The 15,420-nt window shown below is 26.0% G+C and overlaps 2 protein-coding genes and 1 long non-coding RNA gene across 5 annotated transcripts; 2 read left to right on the top strand and 1 right to left on the bottom strand.

Moving 5' to 3' along the window:
* Nucleotides 1-1,108: 1,108 nt before the first annotated feature.
* Nucleotides 1,109-2,868, bottom strand: LOC124949238 (histone H1-like). The gene has a single exon (XM_047493995.1). It carries the CDS (start codon nucleotides 2,591-2,593, stop codon nucleotides 1,847-1,849), a length of 747 nt encoding a protein of 248 aa, XP_047349951.1. The 5' UTR covers nucleotides 2,594-2,868; the 3' UTR covers nucleotides 1,109-1,846.
* On the top strand, nucleotides 2,796-3,607 carry LOC124949239 (histone H2A-like). The gene has a single exon (XM_047493996.1). It carries the CDS (start codon nucleotides 3,021-3,023, stop codon nucleotides 3,393-3,395), a length of 375 nt encoding a protein of 124 aa, XP_047349952.1. The 5' UTR covers nucleotides 2,796-3,020; the 3' UTR covers nucleotides 3,396-3,607.
* A 2,418-nt stretch (nucleotides 3,608-6,025) lies between these two features.
* On the top strand, nucleotides 6,026-8,535 carry LOC124949313. Of its 3 annotated transcripts, none has more exons than XR_007101040.1 (3): nucleotides 6,112-6,524; nucleotides 6,731-7,198; nucleotides 7,265-7,499. It is a non-coding gene; the product is annotated as an uncharacterized LOC124949313 (long non-coding RNA). The 3 variants fall into 3 exon arrangements; XR_007101041.1 differs by having other exon boundaries at nucleotides 6,117-7,198; nucleotides 7,265-7,409; nucleotides 7,499-8,535; XR_007101039.1 differs by having other exon boundaries at nucleotides 6,026-7,198.
* Nucleotides 8,536-15,420: the final 6,885 nt, after the last annotated feature.

Raw genomic sequence — 15,420 nt, forward strand, 5'->3', positions numbered from 1 at the left:
CAAAGAGCAGCAACGCAGGATATAATTAGGTAAATAAAAGAACAGGAAAGTGAAATCGGCTTGTATAATATTATTACAACCATAAACAAAGGAAGACAATGCAGGATATATTCGGACAAATAAAAAAGCAGGAAAGTAAAATGTACTTATATGATAATATTAGAACTATAACCAAAGGACGATAATGGAGGATACATTTAGGAAAATAAAAAAGCAAGAAAGTGAAATTGGCTTGTATAATACAACTATACATAAGCAAAGGATAGCAACGTAGGATATATCCAGGTAAGTACAAGAACATGAAAGCTAAATAGGCTTGTATAATACTATTACAAGCATAAGCAAAGGACAGCAACGCAGGTCATATTCAGGTAAAAGTAAAAGAGCAAAAAAGAAGTGAAATTGACTTGTACTATTAGATTTGTACTATTATTTGCACTTACAAAAATACAGCAATATAGAATATAATCTGTCTTTATCACATCTTTATCCTATTTTAACAAAATCCCAATCTGGTTTTGACAAAAATTTGTCTTACATTTTTTTGAGTGTCCATCCATCCATTTACTTGTGACATATTTCCATCAAAGATCACAAGTAAAAATGTTGTATGACAAGTAAAATATTTAAGAAATATAAATAGATGTAAGAATCCAGAATAAACATTGAAAATTTAAAAAAAGTTCAGCGAAAGAGTTCAAACTTGCATCTCTATCTGGAATCGTCATCTAATTATTAATTCTATATCTGTAGCTAAAACGTTCGCTTCTGAAAAATTTTTTAAGAAATATCTATGTTAATTACTATATTAATTGACCAAATTATAGAAAAGTTATCAATCCTTAATTTTTTTTGTCATTAATTAATTTTTTTCGCTTTTGATCGATATATTTTTTTATCAACAATTTTTTTTTCAATATTGATTGCACGAAAAAAAATCTAAATAAATCATATATTAATCACAATAATTTGTACATTATTTACAAAATAATTACAAACCTGAAATGGAACTGTTGCTTATTAGTTTCAACAATCGAATAATGTAAGAATTTTTCTATGGATTGATAATTTTTTGCAAAATAAAAATCAAAAAAATTCTGAGGATTCATATTATGTTCAATTAATTTTTTGTCATTTTGAGGATTAGTAGGATTACTCTCCAATTTTGCTTTTCGATTCTTGTTTTTATAGATGTATTTACGGTATATTTTCTCAAGGATATTTGTAAATCGTCAGGTAGGGAAAGGTGAAAAAAAAAGAAAAGAAAGGGATTAATGAAAGAGCATGTTTGAGGAGTTCATGTGAGTTATTGAGCATAATAGCACAGTCCTCACAAAATCTATACTATTATTGACTAGAAAAGGAAAGGAGGAAACTTGTACGAACAATAATAGGTAATTTGTCTAGCTTTTTCACGTTCAAATGTAATTAATTTTGATCCATTGAACGTATAAATTGAAATTCCACCGTAAACCAAAGTAAAATGAATAAAAATAAACTATACATATATTTTTAATAGGTCTTAGTTTATACCGAAATTTATCAAGTCATGTCATGTTACGCATTAATCTAATGCAAAAGAATTTAACTACTTTTTAAAATTATATCTTAAACATGATATAGCTTCAAATATTTTACATATATACATTGTTATTCCTAGAAATTAAATTGTAAATTAAACAGCAATATGATTGTTATTAACGAAGATATGGTAATTGTTAAAAATTAAGGAGAAATTTATAAAATAAACATTTTATAAAAATAAGTGAAACATCGAAATTATTCCTGTTTAAAAAAAATATTTGTGGCCCTGAAAAGGACCATTTCCGTATTTATGTCTGAAGAATTATTTCTTAACAGTAGCTTTGTTGGTTGTAGCTTTTTTCGGTTTTGGAGTTTTAGTTTTAGCGGCTGGTGCCTTTGCAGTTTTCTTTGTTTTCGATATAGTTTTGGCTTGTGCCGCTGTCTTTTTCGTCGTTTTCTTTTCAGCGGCATTAGCAGCAGCTGCAGCAGTTTTAACACCAGCTTTAACAATGGTCTTAACACCGGCTTTAGTAGCACCAGATTTAGGAGACGTTACTTTAGTAGCTTTCTTTTGATCTACAGATTTCTTTGCAGTCTCGGGAGTCTTTTTCGGTGTTTTAGCTTTCTTGTTACTATTGATTGGTTTATTTGCTACAGCATTCTTTTTCTCTACAGATTTATCCGTAGCTCTTTTCTTCTTAGGAGATCTTTGAGGTTTCGGCTTGGCGATTTCAGTTGAAAGTTTAAAAGATCCTGATGCACCTTTTCCTTTAGTTTGTACAACAAACCCAGATGATACTGCAGTCTTTAAATATCGTTTTATAAACGGTGCTACTTTTTCACCGTCAACTTTGTAAGTAGCAACGATATACTTTTTAATAGCTTGCAACGACGAGCCTTTACGATCTTTTAATTCTTTAATAGCAGCAGTAACCATTTTAGAGGTTGGAGGATGCGACGATTTCGATCGTTGTGCTTTCGCTTTTGCATCCTTTTTCGGAGTAGGCTTCACGTTCTCGGTGTTAATTTCAACCGTTGTATTTACACTATTAGTTGCCGTATCTTCCATTATACCTTTTAGTGTAAATCTTGCAAATCAAATAAAAAATAAATTCAAAGACGTACAGATAGTAATTGTCCGACAAAATGCGGCAGATAATTCTCAGATTGTATATAAAGACGATTTTTTCTCTTCGTATTATATTCCGTAAGAAGTCAGAAGCTTGATATCTACTCTCACGAATGACTTTGTGGGTAATAATCCGATGAAAACTTGTCTCCCGTTATATAGTGCATCGTGGCTCAGCCCTCCGCCAATTGGAGCACTACAGAAACTCAAGAATCTTTCGAACAATCCTATTGGTCTGTTTCTTAGTATGACGAATCATATAAATACATACGATTCGGTTAAGCATCATTTCTGAAACAGAACTTGAGGGATTTCTTTGTGTTACGATTTTATAAATTAAAATATTTCTCTTTCGAAGAACTTAAATATGTCTGGACGTGGAAAAGGTGGTAAAGTGAAGGGAAAGGTAAAGTCACGATCGAATAGAGCTGGATTACAATTTCCAGTTGGCCGTATCCATCGGCTTTTAAGGAAAGGTAATTATGCCGAACGCGTTGGAGCTGGAGCGCCAGTTTACTTGGCAGCAGTGATGGAATATCTAGCTGCTGAAGTTCTCGAATTGGCCGGAAATGCAGCTCGCGATAACAAAAAAACAAGAATTATTCCAAGACATTTGCAATTAGCGATTCGAAATGACGAAGAATTGAATAAACTCTTGTCTGGCGTGACTATTGCTCAGGGTGGTGTCTTGCCAAACATACAAGCTGTTTTGCTCCCAAAGAAGACAGAAAAGAAAGCATAATTAAAAATCTATAAAGAAAAAACGGTCCTTTTTAGGGCCACCAAATTGGTTTTTTCTTAAGGAATTATCTCGTTTCTATTACGTTACTAATAATTTTGTATAAACAAAAGTATATCTTCTAAATACATACGAATTTTATTTTTTATAATTAGAATTGTTTTCAATTTCTTTTTTAACGAAATTTTATGAAATTAATGGTATTAAATACTTTACTTAAAATTAAATGTTTGACACACATATCATTTCCATGAATTACCGAATTAAAATTTCGCAACACACAGTCAATATTATAAAAAAGCTACTTTAACAACAAACTTTGCAATTAAGGCTAGGTAGGTAGGATTACATCTAAAATAATGCCAAACTTAATTGAGATCAAGGCTTCATCCAGTTTCTATCTTATTCAACATATTTATAAATTACTTCCTTATATATTCTAAAACTAATTTGGTCTTATATGCATACGATACAATCATCTACTTCATCTTATTAGATTTGGATAACGTCATCAAAAACATCAATGAACGTTTAATAGACATAAAATAATATTTGAACCTTTGGAAATTTAAATTGAACATAGACAAGATTGAAACAGCTTAATTAATAAAAAAGATAATAGTTAACAACCCAAACATCTCCGTAGACAATACACATCCCATGATCACTTCAAATGTAATACCCAGGTATCTAGATCGACAGAAGATTTATCTAAAGATTTCATATTATATTAAGAATCAATAAATTTCAAGGAATATTCAAAACCCTATACCTTCTTTAATTAACAGAAATAACTCTCTAAAAATTCAATTCAAATTATATCTTTACAAAGCTTGTGTAAAACCTTTTCTGTTAATATGCCTCATAAATCTGGGCAATTGCTGTTCAAATACATATCAAATCCTTTCAAAGATTTCAGAACAAATTCCTAAAAATTGCACCCTATAAAAATTATCCTTAACAAACAACAGATATCTTACAGCCCTCATATATATATATATATACACTAGCTAAAATAGAATTAATAACAAGTCACATTAATTTTATATAGTTTCCCTAATTTATAAAATTTTAATCGTATTAATTTGTTCATTCATTAAAACATTAGGAAATTACTTTCTGTATAATCTTCTATTAAAGTTTAATCCTGTAGATAGACAAATTCATATTACTTTTCATGAGGATTCATACAATTATTATTAGGATAAGTATAGGTTTTGGAAACTTAGACTCTAATTGTAGAGCAACTAAAGCCTAAAGAACTACGAGAAGAATATTTTTTAAGAAACATAAAGAAATGCCTTATTTTTCCTTTTTGAAGTTTTTGAAGGTTTTTCAAGATCTACGAAAACCTTTAGGTTTTTGAAAGTATTTGTCAATCGTTACAAGATTTTTGCATTGACAGGGTCTCTGCAATTTTGTTCATAAAATAGTTATGTATGAAAAAAAAAATAAAGAAAATTGCGAAAAATTACTAAAACAATATTCTTGACAATCTCAAGTGCAACGTACATGCTATTTTTCATGTACGATGCAATGGTTTATATCAGTTCGGTGATGATAATTGAATAGATATAACAAAAAACAAAAATAAATGCACAAAAATAAATATCAGCGATCATATAAAGATATATAATCTTTTTAAAACTGGATTCAGAAGATATAATAAACGCATCAATTATCAAAATATTCTTTATTTTTAATGTTACATTTATGTATATATGTATATATGTATGTGTATGTGTGTATATATATATATAAATGATTCTTTACAGTTAAAAAACATGCAAATTATGTTTATGATTATTTATTTGGTGTTATATGAACTTATTTTATCTGATTTAATAAAAAGCCAAATCTTTCCAATCTTTTTTCATACCATTTGCAGCATCTAAAATATCAGTTATTATATTAACATATAGAATCTTTTTATTTAAACAAAAATTTTAACTTTCCTTTTAATAATTCCTAATTTTTATTCTCGTATTTTAATAACAACGTTCTTTAGTCATGTGTAATATTTGTACGCCTTTTTTTTCTATACGGATTATACATTTGCAATATAGAACAATATTCGTATAAAAAAAAGTGATTGATATACAATATCAATTAGTATAAAATTAAATATGATACGATATCTTTATATATATTTTTAAACATATTTAAAAGTAAATCAGTGCAACGGAAAGTATATACGTTCTTCGTTACGAATATTATACATTTATGTTCAAGCTTATCGTGTCAGATACATATTTTCTATTAAAATCATACGCATACATAACATTGCAAACAACTTATAGAATAGAGCCACAAGTTAGCTGGGCATTTATGTTTTTTAGAATAATAAGATTTCGACTAATTGTCTTGCTCGATTTAACCGCTATGACAATAACAATAGCAGTCAAAAAATTCAACATGTTACAGTATTTATAGAGAGCCAATGAAATTGCGAAATTTGATATTGACAAATATTATATAATGAAAAATTTATTTATTCCACAATTGATAAATTTACTCTTAAAATTTACGAAATATTTTTTAAATATTTTGAACAATTCACTCCTATAACATATATCGCAGCAACGAAGTCAAATCCGTCATGGTAACGTTGTCATGGTAACAATGTGTTACGAAACAGACTTCTATATAGTGGTTACGATTACTGTAACCAACTTTAAATTCAGGTAACTAAAGACTTCGACGTATGCATCGACGTAAGATATAAACCATAAGTTATAATGTTAAGCGCCATCACATACGATCGCGTAGCTATAAGCTTCGACCAATCACGGTCATCATCGGAGAAATTACGCGAAAACATAGTTCTTAAGTGTCAAGTGCTGTTACAATTTCTTTTTTGCATTATATTTATATTATATTAAAACACAATGCTCTTGATAATTTCAATCGAAATGTATTATTTCAATCGAAATGTAGTAAGATACATAACCTCAAAATCTGTACTGAATTAGTGTGACGTGCATTCATAAAATTTCAAATATCAAATTTAAATGTGGGAAGACATATGATTGATTTTTAAGACGTAAATCGTATAAATTTCAAGCCTTACGAAAATTTTCAGAGCTTCGTTTTATATCGAAAAATGTAAAAGGGAATAGTCGACTCTGATTGGTAAATTTCTTTAGCATTCATACAATATTGAATGAATAAACTTATCCAAAGATAATATAATGAAAAATTTATTTACTCTGCAACAATTGATAATTTTATTCTAAAAATTTACAAAATATTTCGCAAAGTGTTTTTGTTACAATTCTATAAATTTATATTTTTGAAGAGTTTCGATATTTAAAAAAAAAACGTAATTATGGTTAAAGCATTGAAGCTGGAATGTCAATCTATTTGCCGGTAATGATGGAATATCTAGATGCTGAAGTTTTATACGTACCTCCTATATGCCATATCTGTAAGTTAAATCTTATTTATCCCGATTGATAAAGTAGTTATGGTATTACCGACTGATAATATATTTTATACAAATGAGTAAAAAGTGGAAAACAGTTTCAAGAAAAACCGCAGCTTGAAAGACAAATAATAAAATTACTACTTAAGTAAACGAATGCAGTAAATCGCAGTGTATACACGTAGTAGATGAACAATTACAGATGGAATAGTCATGCGAGTACTATTTAATTTATCAAAATGTTTGGTGCGTAAAACAATACAAAAGAAGTAGCATACAAATGATGCGTCTACAAAGCGATATTACTAAAAGCGATAATATACGGAACAGATATTAATTGCATTTGGAGAAAAGAAATGGAATTTTGATCCTATATGTAATGGTATGAATATTATACTTGTTAAACAAATGAATTTTTATGATTATCAATATGGTTATTGTTTATTAGTGATGCAGAAAAATCACAAAATAATGAATTAACGGATGCACAGGATATTGAATTAATGGATGTACAGAATAATGAATTAACAGATTCACAAAATAATATATTAATATATTCATAGAATAGTGGATTAATAGATTCACAGAATAAGGTATTAACATATTCTCAAAATAGATATCAATGTATTCACAGAATAATATATTAATGTACTCATAGAATAAAGGATTAATGGTTTCACAGATTAATGTATAAACGTGTCAATAACCGTGTGGGTTATTGGCTGGATTTTTTATTCAAATTATTGTGATTATTTCATGTAAAATGAAATATGATTATGAAGTGTTTCTGAATATCAGTTGATACATAATTATCATATGTAATGCAATTTTCATATCGTGAATCAATGGTGGATCATACAGCGTTGTGACTCACAAGGGAGAGTACAGGATAATCTAGTCCATTCTGTGGCATGATCTATTCTGTCCTGTGTCAAAAATTGATACTAGGACTACTTGTGTACGCTTATCCTATTAGTTTCTTTGTAAATATTTTCTTGTTCACACTGTGTGCAGTTATTTTTCAAGTGAACTTATTATTTTCTTCTACTTTGTTTTTTATTTCGTTGTCTCAAAATATTTATAAATCTTAAATTTACGAATATTTTGTAGTTTTCACTAAAATTGTCATATAAAGAGTAAAAAGTAATTTTTTTTTTATTGTATGACGAGTATTCATTAAACACAATTAACTGTTTAAAGTATTATTAATAATATCAATGAATTTGAGCAATAAAGTTATTGATCTTTTAAAAAGCTAGTTGACATATCTTTATAATTTAATTCAATTTAATATATAGCTGCATATATTCTGTTTGACATGAGTATATTCATTATCTCTTAATTCTTACTACATAACGTAGGTATATATTTTTAAAAGATATCTGTATACAGACATATACACACAGTTAACAGTTTCAACTTTAAAAAAGAAAGACGTCGATTATATAAAGCGCAAGAAATCGGATCATCTCGCTTCGAGTTGGTGATTTATTGAGTATCGATTCAGGACTATCTACTTTGTTCTCTCTTGAGTGTTTGCATAATACGATTGATGCGCTTTAGAGATACATGTACGGTCTGTAACTGTCTAAATTTAAATTAAACATTGGTAAAATACGATGATCATTGCAAAATAATAGAATAAATATTATACTGTTATAATTAGTAACGTAAGATCTTTTATTAATTAAAAATAAGTAAAATTATATTAATTTTTATATTAATAAAAAATTAACTTTGAATATATTTTTATAATCAAAATAAATTGTTTAGTTTTTAAATTGCACTTAATATGCTGAGATATATTTATTTCTTAAATTGTATTTAATAAATCAAGATATCTAAATTGTTTATTTTTTAAATTGTTTATAATCGTTTTATCATTACCTTATTCTTAATCTGTCATAAGTAATTTCAATTAAATTTATATATAAATCATTTAATTTTAAATAAATTAAAAATAAAAAAATATATTATTTTGCAATTCTATAGTTTTATAATCTTTACAATTACAATGAAAAATTCAATTTCATTTAATGTCCATTTAAAATTTATGTAAGTTATTGTAACATTTTTTAAGTAAGTATAGACAAAAATAACTAAATTTTAATCGTCAAAATAAATTATCATTCATCATGTAAATACGAAATCATTTAAATATCTCTTTCGAAAGGCAATGAAGCGAACGTTAAGATCTATTGATTTAAAACTGAAGATCGAGCGAAGCACCTTATGCATGAATCGTTCATTTCATTTCATTCTTCCATCCTTTTGTATTTCGTAAGGATAGGTGCTGGTTCGTGTACAATACATAATAGTAATGCAACTTTCGTAAAAGATGAGATGTTCATAGAATCAATACGAAAGAAGAACGGAGTGCTCAATATACGAGTATACTTCAGCAAGTAAGCAACTTGGGCAAGCAAGCAAGCAAGCAAGCAAGCAAGCAGGCAGGCAGTGTGAAACGAACCGCTATAATTAATGTACGTCAATCCCGGAACGCTTTTGCAAGAGTAAATGCCACCGATATATGTATATTTAATGTGCGATACACATACAACATGTACACTCCCCCGCGATCGAAGGCCAACCGCTATCACTTCGGTCCTAAAGTGCCGCTACTATTTCTTTCCTTATTTCCACAACTATCAACTATCTCTCTCTCTCACTCTCTCTCTCTCCCCTTCTCACTCTGTGTCTCTTTGGAATATTTTATCTTGATTTATTATTTCATTTTCTCCCTGACCCTCCTCCCCCCTCACACAACCTAACTTTATCAACGACGAGAAATTATTTTATAAATGATGATGTATACTAGGTGTTCAATTTGTCGCCCAGAAGAATGTTTATATAATTTTATCATAATGTGTATTTAAAGAAACAAAGAAATGATAATAAAAAAGCGAATTTGACTCTTTGATATTATAGTAATGTAAACAAAAAGAAAATGTATAAACACGTACAATAAGAATAAATCGTGGTATTTTTTTTCTATATAGCGTTATGGGTTAACAATTAATTTTTACTAATAATACATTCATCTTTTATAAAATAATATAATATAACAAAAATTAATGAAATAATCAAGTGACTTTTGGTTATTTAGCACAATAAAATAAAAAAACAAATTTATAAATAAAAAGAAAATATAAACTGGATGGATATTTTTTAAATAGCGTGATTAATTATCAACAATGAATTGCTAATATTTTTGTTAATAGCACATTTTCAATGATCGTTAGTATTATTAGAAAAGAATTATTCTATCTTTTTCCCTTTTTTTTAAAAGTATCAAAAGTAATTCTATTTTCAATGTAGTTCCATAATACAGTAGGGTAACTGAAGTGAAATGGTAAGTTGTATGAAAAGAGCGCGTTTGGTCTTATCGTTATAGCAAACCTCGGTTTACTACGAATGTTACCTGCTAGCACATTCGTGCCTTTTTCTCTCTCTCCCCCTTTCTATTCATACCGTCACGCACTCTAATTCGTTTGCTTTTAATCAAACCAATCTTCATAATCGTTATCTTACGAGTTTCTTAACGGAGCTTATAAATTCACTTGAATTTACAAACGATCTAGATCAGGTTCAATTATATATGTGTTTAATGGACGTTATAAATAAGACACATAAATTATTGATAACGTTTCTTTTTTTTAGATTTCTTTGATTATATATTTAGAATAATCTTATGCATAAAATATGATAATACATTTTTTTATATTTTTTATTTACAATAAGTGATGAAATTATTTAACAATTATTATCTACAATAAAAATATATAATACATTTATATATATAATAAACAAGAATATAATATAATACATTTAATATATAAAGTTATTTATATATTTTTATTCTTGTCTTCGTTAGTGTTATAATTATTATTATATACAATGAATATGTAATAATTTATAAATAATATATAAATAATTTTACATCACTTTTAATATAATGATTAGACAAATAAATTGTATTGTAAAATAAAATAATTTAAAATTGATTCGATAATCATTATCTATTCATTACTATCAATTCATTAAAGTTAACGAAAATAACCTTGGTATTAATGCGGAAGAAACGTGGATTCATGTGTATGGAAAAATATATACACGCCTATCGGTACACATACGCTCACACGAGGTAGTCAACAGATCGAGGGTAGTCTATTACAAAGAGGGCGTGGTCTTTGTCTTAGAAAACGTGTCAAACGTTCGATAAAAGGACTTAGAAGAATATAAAAGATCCACACGAAAGAAAAAAGAAAAAAAATTATTATTATCATATTAAAAGTATTATATGGGGAGGGGTAGGAGGAGAGAGAGGGAGATATAGAAAAGAAAATATTTTGTTCGTTTCTATTTATACTTTGCTAGGATCTTTATATGTGTTATCATGTACGATCAAATTAAGAAAGCGAAGGACACATTCCGATTCGTAAAGTTCATTACCTAATGATTGTTTTCGGTTACGGTTATCAAAATATAATAAGATCTCGTAATAAATCGAGTCCGGTGTTGTTTTTACCTAACATGCGATGTTTTCTTAGGTTTTTAATTAAATTAATGATAGTATACTATATTATTTAAGATAGTATGCTATAATCATTTAAGACATTTGACACATAATATGCCTTATATTATTTACGAAATTATAGTGTAATTTATAATAATTCCTTAATTGTATAAATAATTATTTTTTCTATGAAAATGTTATCTTTATCTAACATACTGTTCTTTGGTAGATTTTTAGATTTTTAAATAAATAAATACACTTATACATATATAAATATTAAATATATATTACTATTATAATTATATATATTATATATTATATTTTATTAATATTATTATTATTATTATTATTATGATTAATATATGTTATTATTATAATAAATATTATTAATCAATAAATTTCATTATATATAATATTGTAATAAATTAATAATAAATAAGTAAATAAATAAATAAATAAATAAATAAATAAATAAATAAATAAATAAATAAATAAATATAAATATATATGTATATATACATACGTACATCTATATATAATTAATAATATGACGATAAAAAATAGATGTACATATATATATATATATATGTATGTATATATATATTAAATCATTCAAAATATTATGCTATATATAAATATAGTAAGCTTAAGGATAACTTGATCATCAAATAAAGTTAATTAAAATAAATCATTTGTATTCACGGAAGGTGTAAGGCCACTAAGCGATTCATATCAATCTCATTCTCTACTCGAAATATCTGTTCGTAGAAAAAAAAAAGGCGGAACTCTTGCGTCAGTGTCGTTGGCGCTTTATGAGTTATGATCGATAGCTGGAACGTTATTCGGAACGTGTGGGCGTTGGTCCTATCTCTTGTCACCTTCAAATTCCATCGTACGATTTAAAAAGACAAATAAAAATAATTTACGAAATATTTATTTTTCTTTTTTATAATGATACCTGATAAGGTTGATTGATGTAGAAAAATGCAAGTACTTGCTTTTTTTTTTAGGAAAGTCGATCTTTTTTTATCATATTATAGAAATAAATAATTAGCGTCCATTTTTATATTTATATATATAAAATATAACTATTTATCTAAATCATTTACAACTATATATTTTCATATAATTATATAGTTATCTAAAAATAATATGACATATTGTATAAAAATATAAAATATAACATATAAAATGTAATAGTATTTAATATTATATATAGTATAATAATAACATATTTATATAAAGTATAATAATATATCTAATATTATATATAATATAAAACTAATATATTCATATAAAATATAATAATATATTTTAAATTATATGTATTAAATAATATAAAATAATAATAAATATGATGAATATATATTTACATTCATATATATATATAAATATAAATAGCAAAAAAAATATTTTATTCTTGTTTCGTTGCTTTTTTTTTTTTTTTTATAATTACTTATTATTGCTTTAACATCGACAACATTAATAAAATATTTTTGAAAAATAAAAGCGATTCTTATTCTTAGTACTTAAATTGATTTGATTTTCCATTGGCATTTTTATTTAATGACTTTAAAGCAGATTCTATTGGAAGATGATAATATAATAGAACATATGTACAAAAGACATCCAAGTGTAATTTATCATTATCGTTACGCCTTCATAAACACGCGTGAATCAGGGAATTGTCGTGCATATGCAATGCCTAACATAAGGCAAAACTTGCGCCAAAGGAATTACGAAATACATTATCCGATTGGTTGCTCGACTCTGTGTACCACGTGCGATCGATATTCTCTCTCTCTCTATTTTTCTCTCTCACTCTCTTTCTCTTTCTTTCCTTTTTATTTCTCTTCACCCTTTTAACGAGAACCCAGGTTCCGGTTGCATTTATTATTCTTTGTCGAGATATATTGTTGTTAATTGGCGCAGAGATAGTATAAAGCTATGGAAAATAGCAGGATCTTCGATATCGATCGATTGGATCTATCGATCATGAAATATTACTTCCATATACTTTTATTTTCCTATTATTCTCATTAAATCGAATAGAAATTATTCTCTTTTGTCGGTAACGTAAACGGATGATCTATCTATCTATCGATCTAGCGTTATAGATCATTTACGTATATCTATGAATTTCGTTTATCTCTAATGAAAATCTAAGTTATTTTCATACTTTGTTATATTAACTAACTGCTAGGTATCGTATCAATTAGGATTTATATAGGTATATGTGTTTATTTCTAATGTTTCGTATTATTCGATATTTAGAGATTAGGAATGTTACTCGTTGAGTATAAACCTGAATCGATATGTAAGAATTTGAAAAACTATAAATGATTCTATGAATATGCTTAATTTTTGTACAAATAAGGATTTATGTATACATCTCGATTTTTAATGTTTTATTTTATTCGATGTTTAAAAATTAAGAATGGTACTTTTTGAATATAAGCTTAAATCGAGATGAAAATATTTGAAAGAAAATATCGCGAAGAAAAATTTAAATAATTCTAATATTTTGTCGGATTAAACGTGCCAATTATCGTAAAATTTAAATACATGTATTTTAATATTTTATGTTATCCGATGTTCAAGAAACAGAAATAAATGGGCTTTAAATAAAATATTGTAAGAAAAAAATCTATATAATTCTAACACTTTCTTAAATTAAATATATATAATATATTTTATATTGTATATATTTGAAGATTAAATATATATTTTATAAATATATATTAATTAATAAATATATATTATATATTTAATCTATATAAGTTATAATACAAATTACATTTCATATATTTTTAATTTTTTATCATTATTATTCAATGTGAAATGAAATAGAAATGAATTGAAATGAATACAATTTAAATAAAATAATATTTTCAGATAATAATATTTTTGTAATACATTTTAGAAGGTTAATAGAGAGAGAAAGAGAGAGAGAGAGAAAATCGAAAAGATTTAGATGTATGAATGTATTGAAAGAAGTTCGAATAAAAGACTTCGAAAGGGGACCAAATGCCTCGTGTGCACGAACCCGTGATAGTACTATACTCTCGATCGTTTCTTATGCAAGCGATCTTAACAATGAAGTCGGTAAGCTGCTTAGCAAATAGCTGATAGATCGAGGCACGCGCACAACAAGAAATCGAATACCTTTCCTTACCCTTGGAAGAAGGAAGCTTCTAAATGAGATCTATCGTTATACGTGAACGCTTTTCAATAACAACAACACGGATGTCTATATTTCTCCTTTCATATTTATATAATGTCTTTTTTCGATTCTCTTCGATTTTAACATTGATCTATTTTTAATAAATAATCAATTGTCTTACTCGATATTATATAGAATATATATTTTTCTTCTTATGTATATAGATATTTTGTAATAATTATATAACGAGTTTATTATATAATGAAATGAAAAAGGAAAAAAGAAAAACAAATATTTGTACAATATTCATTACAGAGTAATTTTTTATACATATATATTTTGAAAGATATGCTGCAATATATACTGTAATATAATTTAAAAAATATATTGCAAATGTATAAAATAAAAAATAAATAATATTGATAGATTTATTGTTTTTATAGTTTTCTATAAATATATATTTTCTTTGTTGTCTTGTATATTTTTTTTATGAATATATTCTTATTGCAGATATAAAGATATATTTTTTAGATTATTAAATATATAAATTTTTGTATAAATAAATAAATGAATTAGTGATATATATATCATATATCATATTTCATATATATATATATATAATATATAAATTATTATAATTTTTTAATTTATTATTATTTTAATTATATATATAATTTTTACATATAAAATTTTATATAATTAAATTTTATATATATATAATTATATATAATATTATATCAAATTTTATATATATAATTTTAGGTATCAAATGCGATAAAATTAAAACATTTAATAGATATAAAATATTTAGAGAAAACTATTATTAATGTACGATTTTATTATTAGTGTTTAAATTCTATCGATCGAACGAATCGTATAAAATAACAAAATCTATTAAAATATAATTAACAAAATACTTTATATA

The sequence above is a fragment of the Vespa velutina genome, chromosome 5 (genome assembly GCF_912470025.1).
Source record: "Vespa velutina chromosome 5, iVesVel2.1, whole genome shotgun sequence".
NCBI lineage: Eukaryota > Metazoa > Arthropoda > Insecta > Hymenoptera > Vespidae > Vespa > Vespa velutina.

What these genes read in the sequence shown, in the direction of transcription:
- LOC124949238 (XM_047493995.1), bottom strand. Translation starts at nt 2,593, where the DNA reads ATGGAAGATACGGCAACTAATAGTGTAAATACAACGGTTGAAATTAAC.
- LOC124949239 (XM_047493996.1), top strand. Translation starts at nt 3,021, where the DNA reads ATGTCTGGACGTGGAAAAGGTGGTAAAGTGAAGGGAAAGGTAAAGTCA.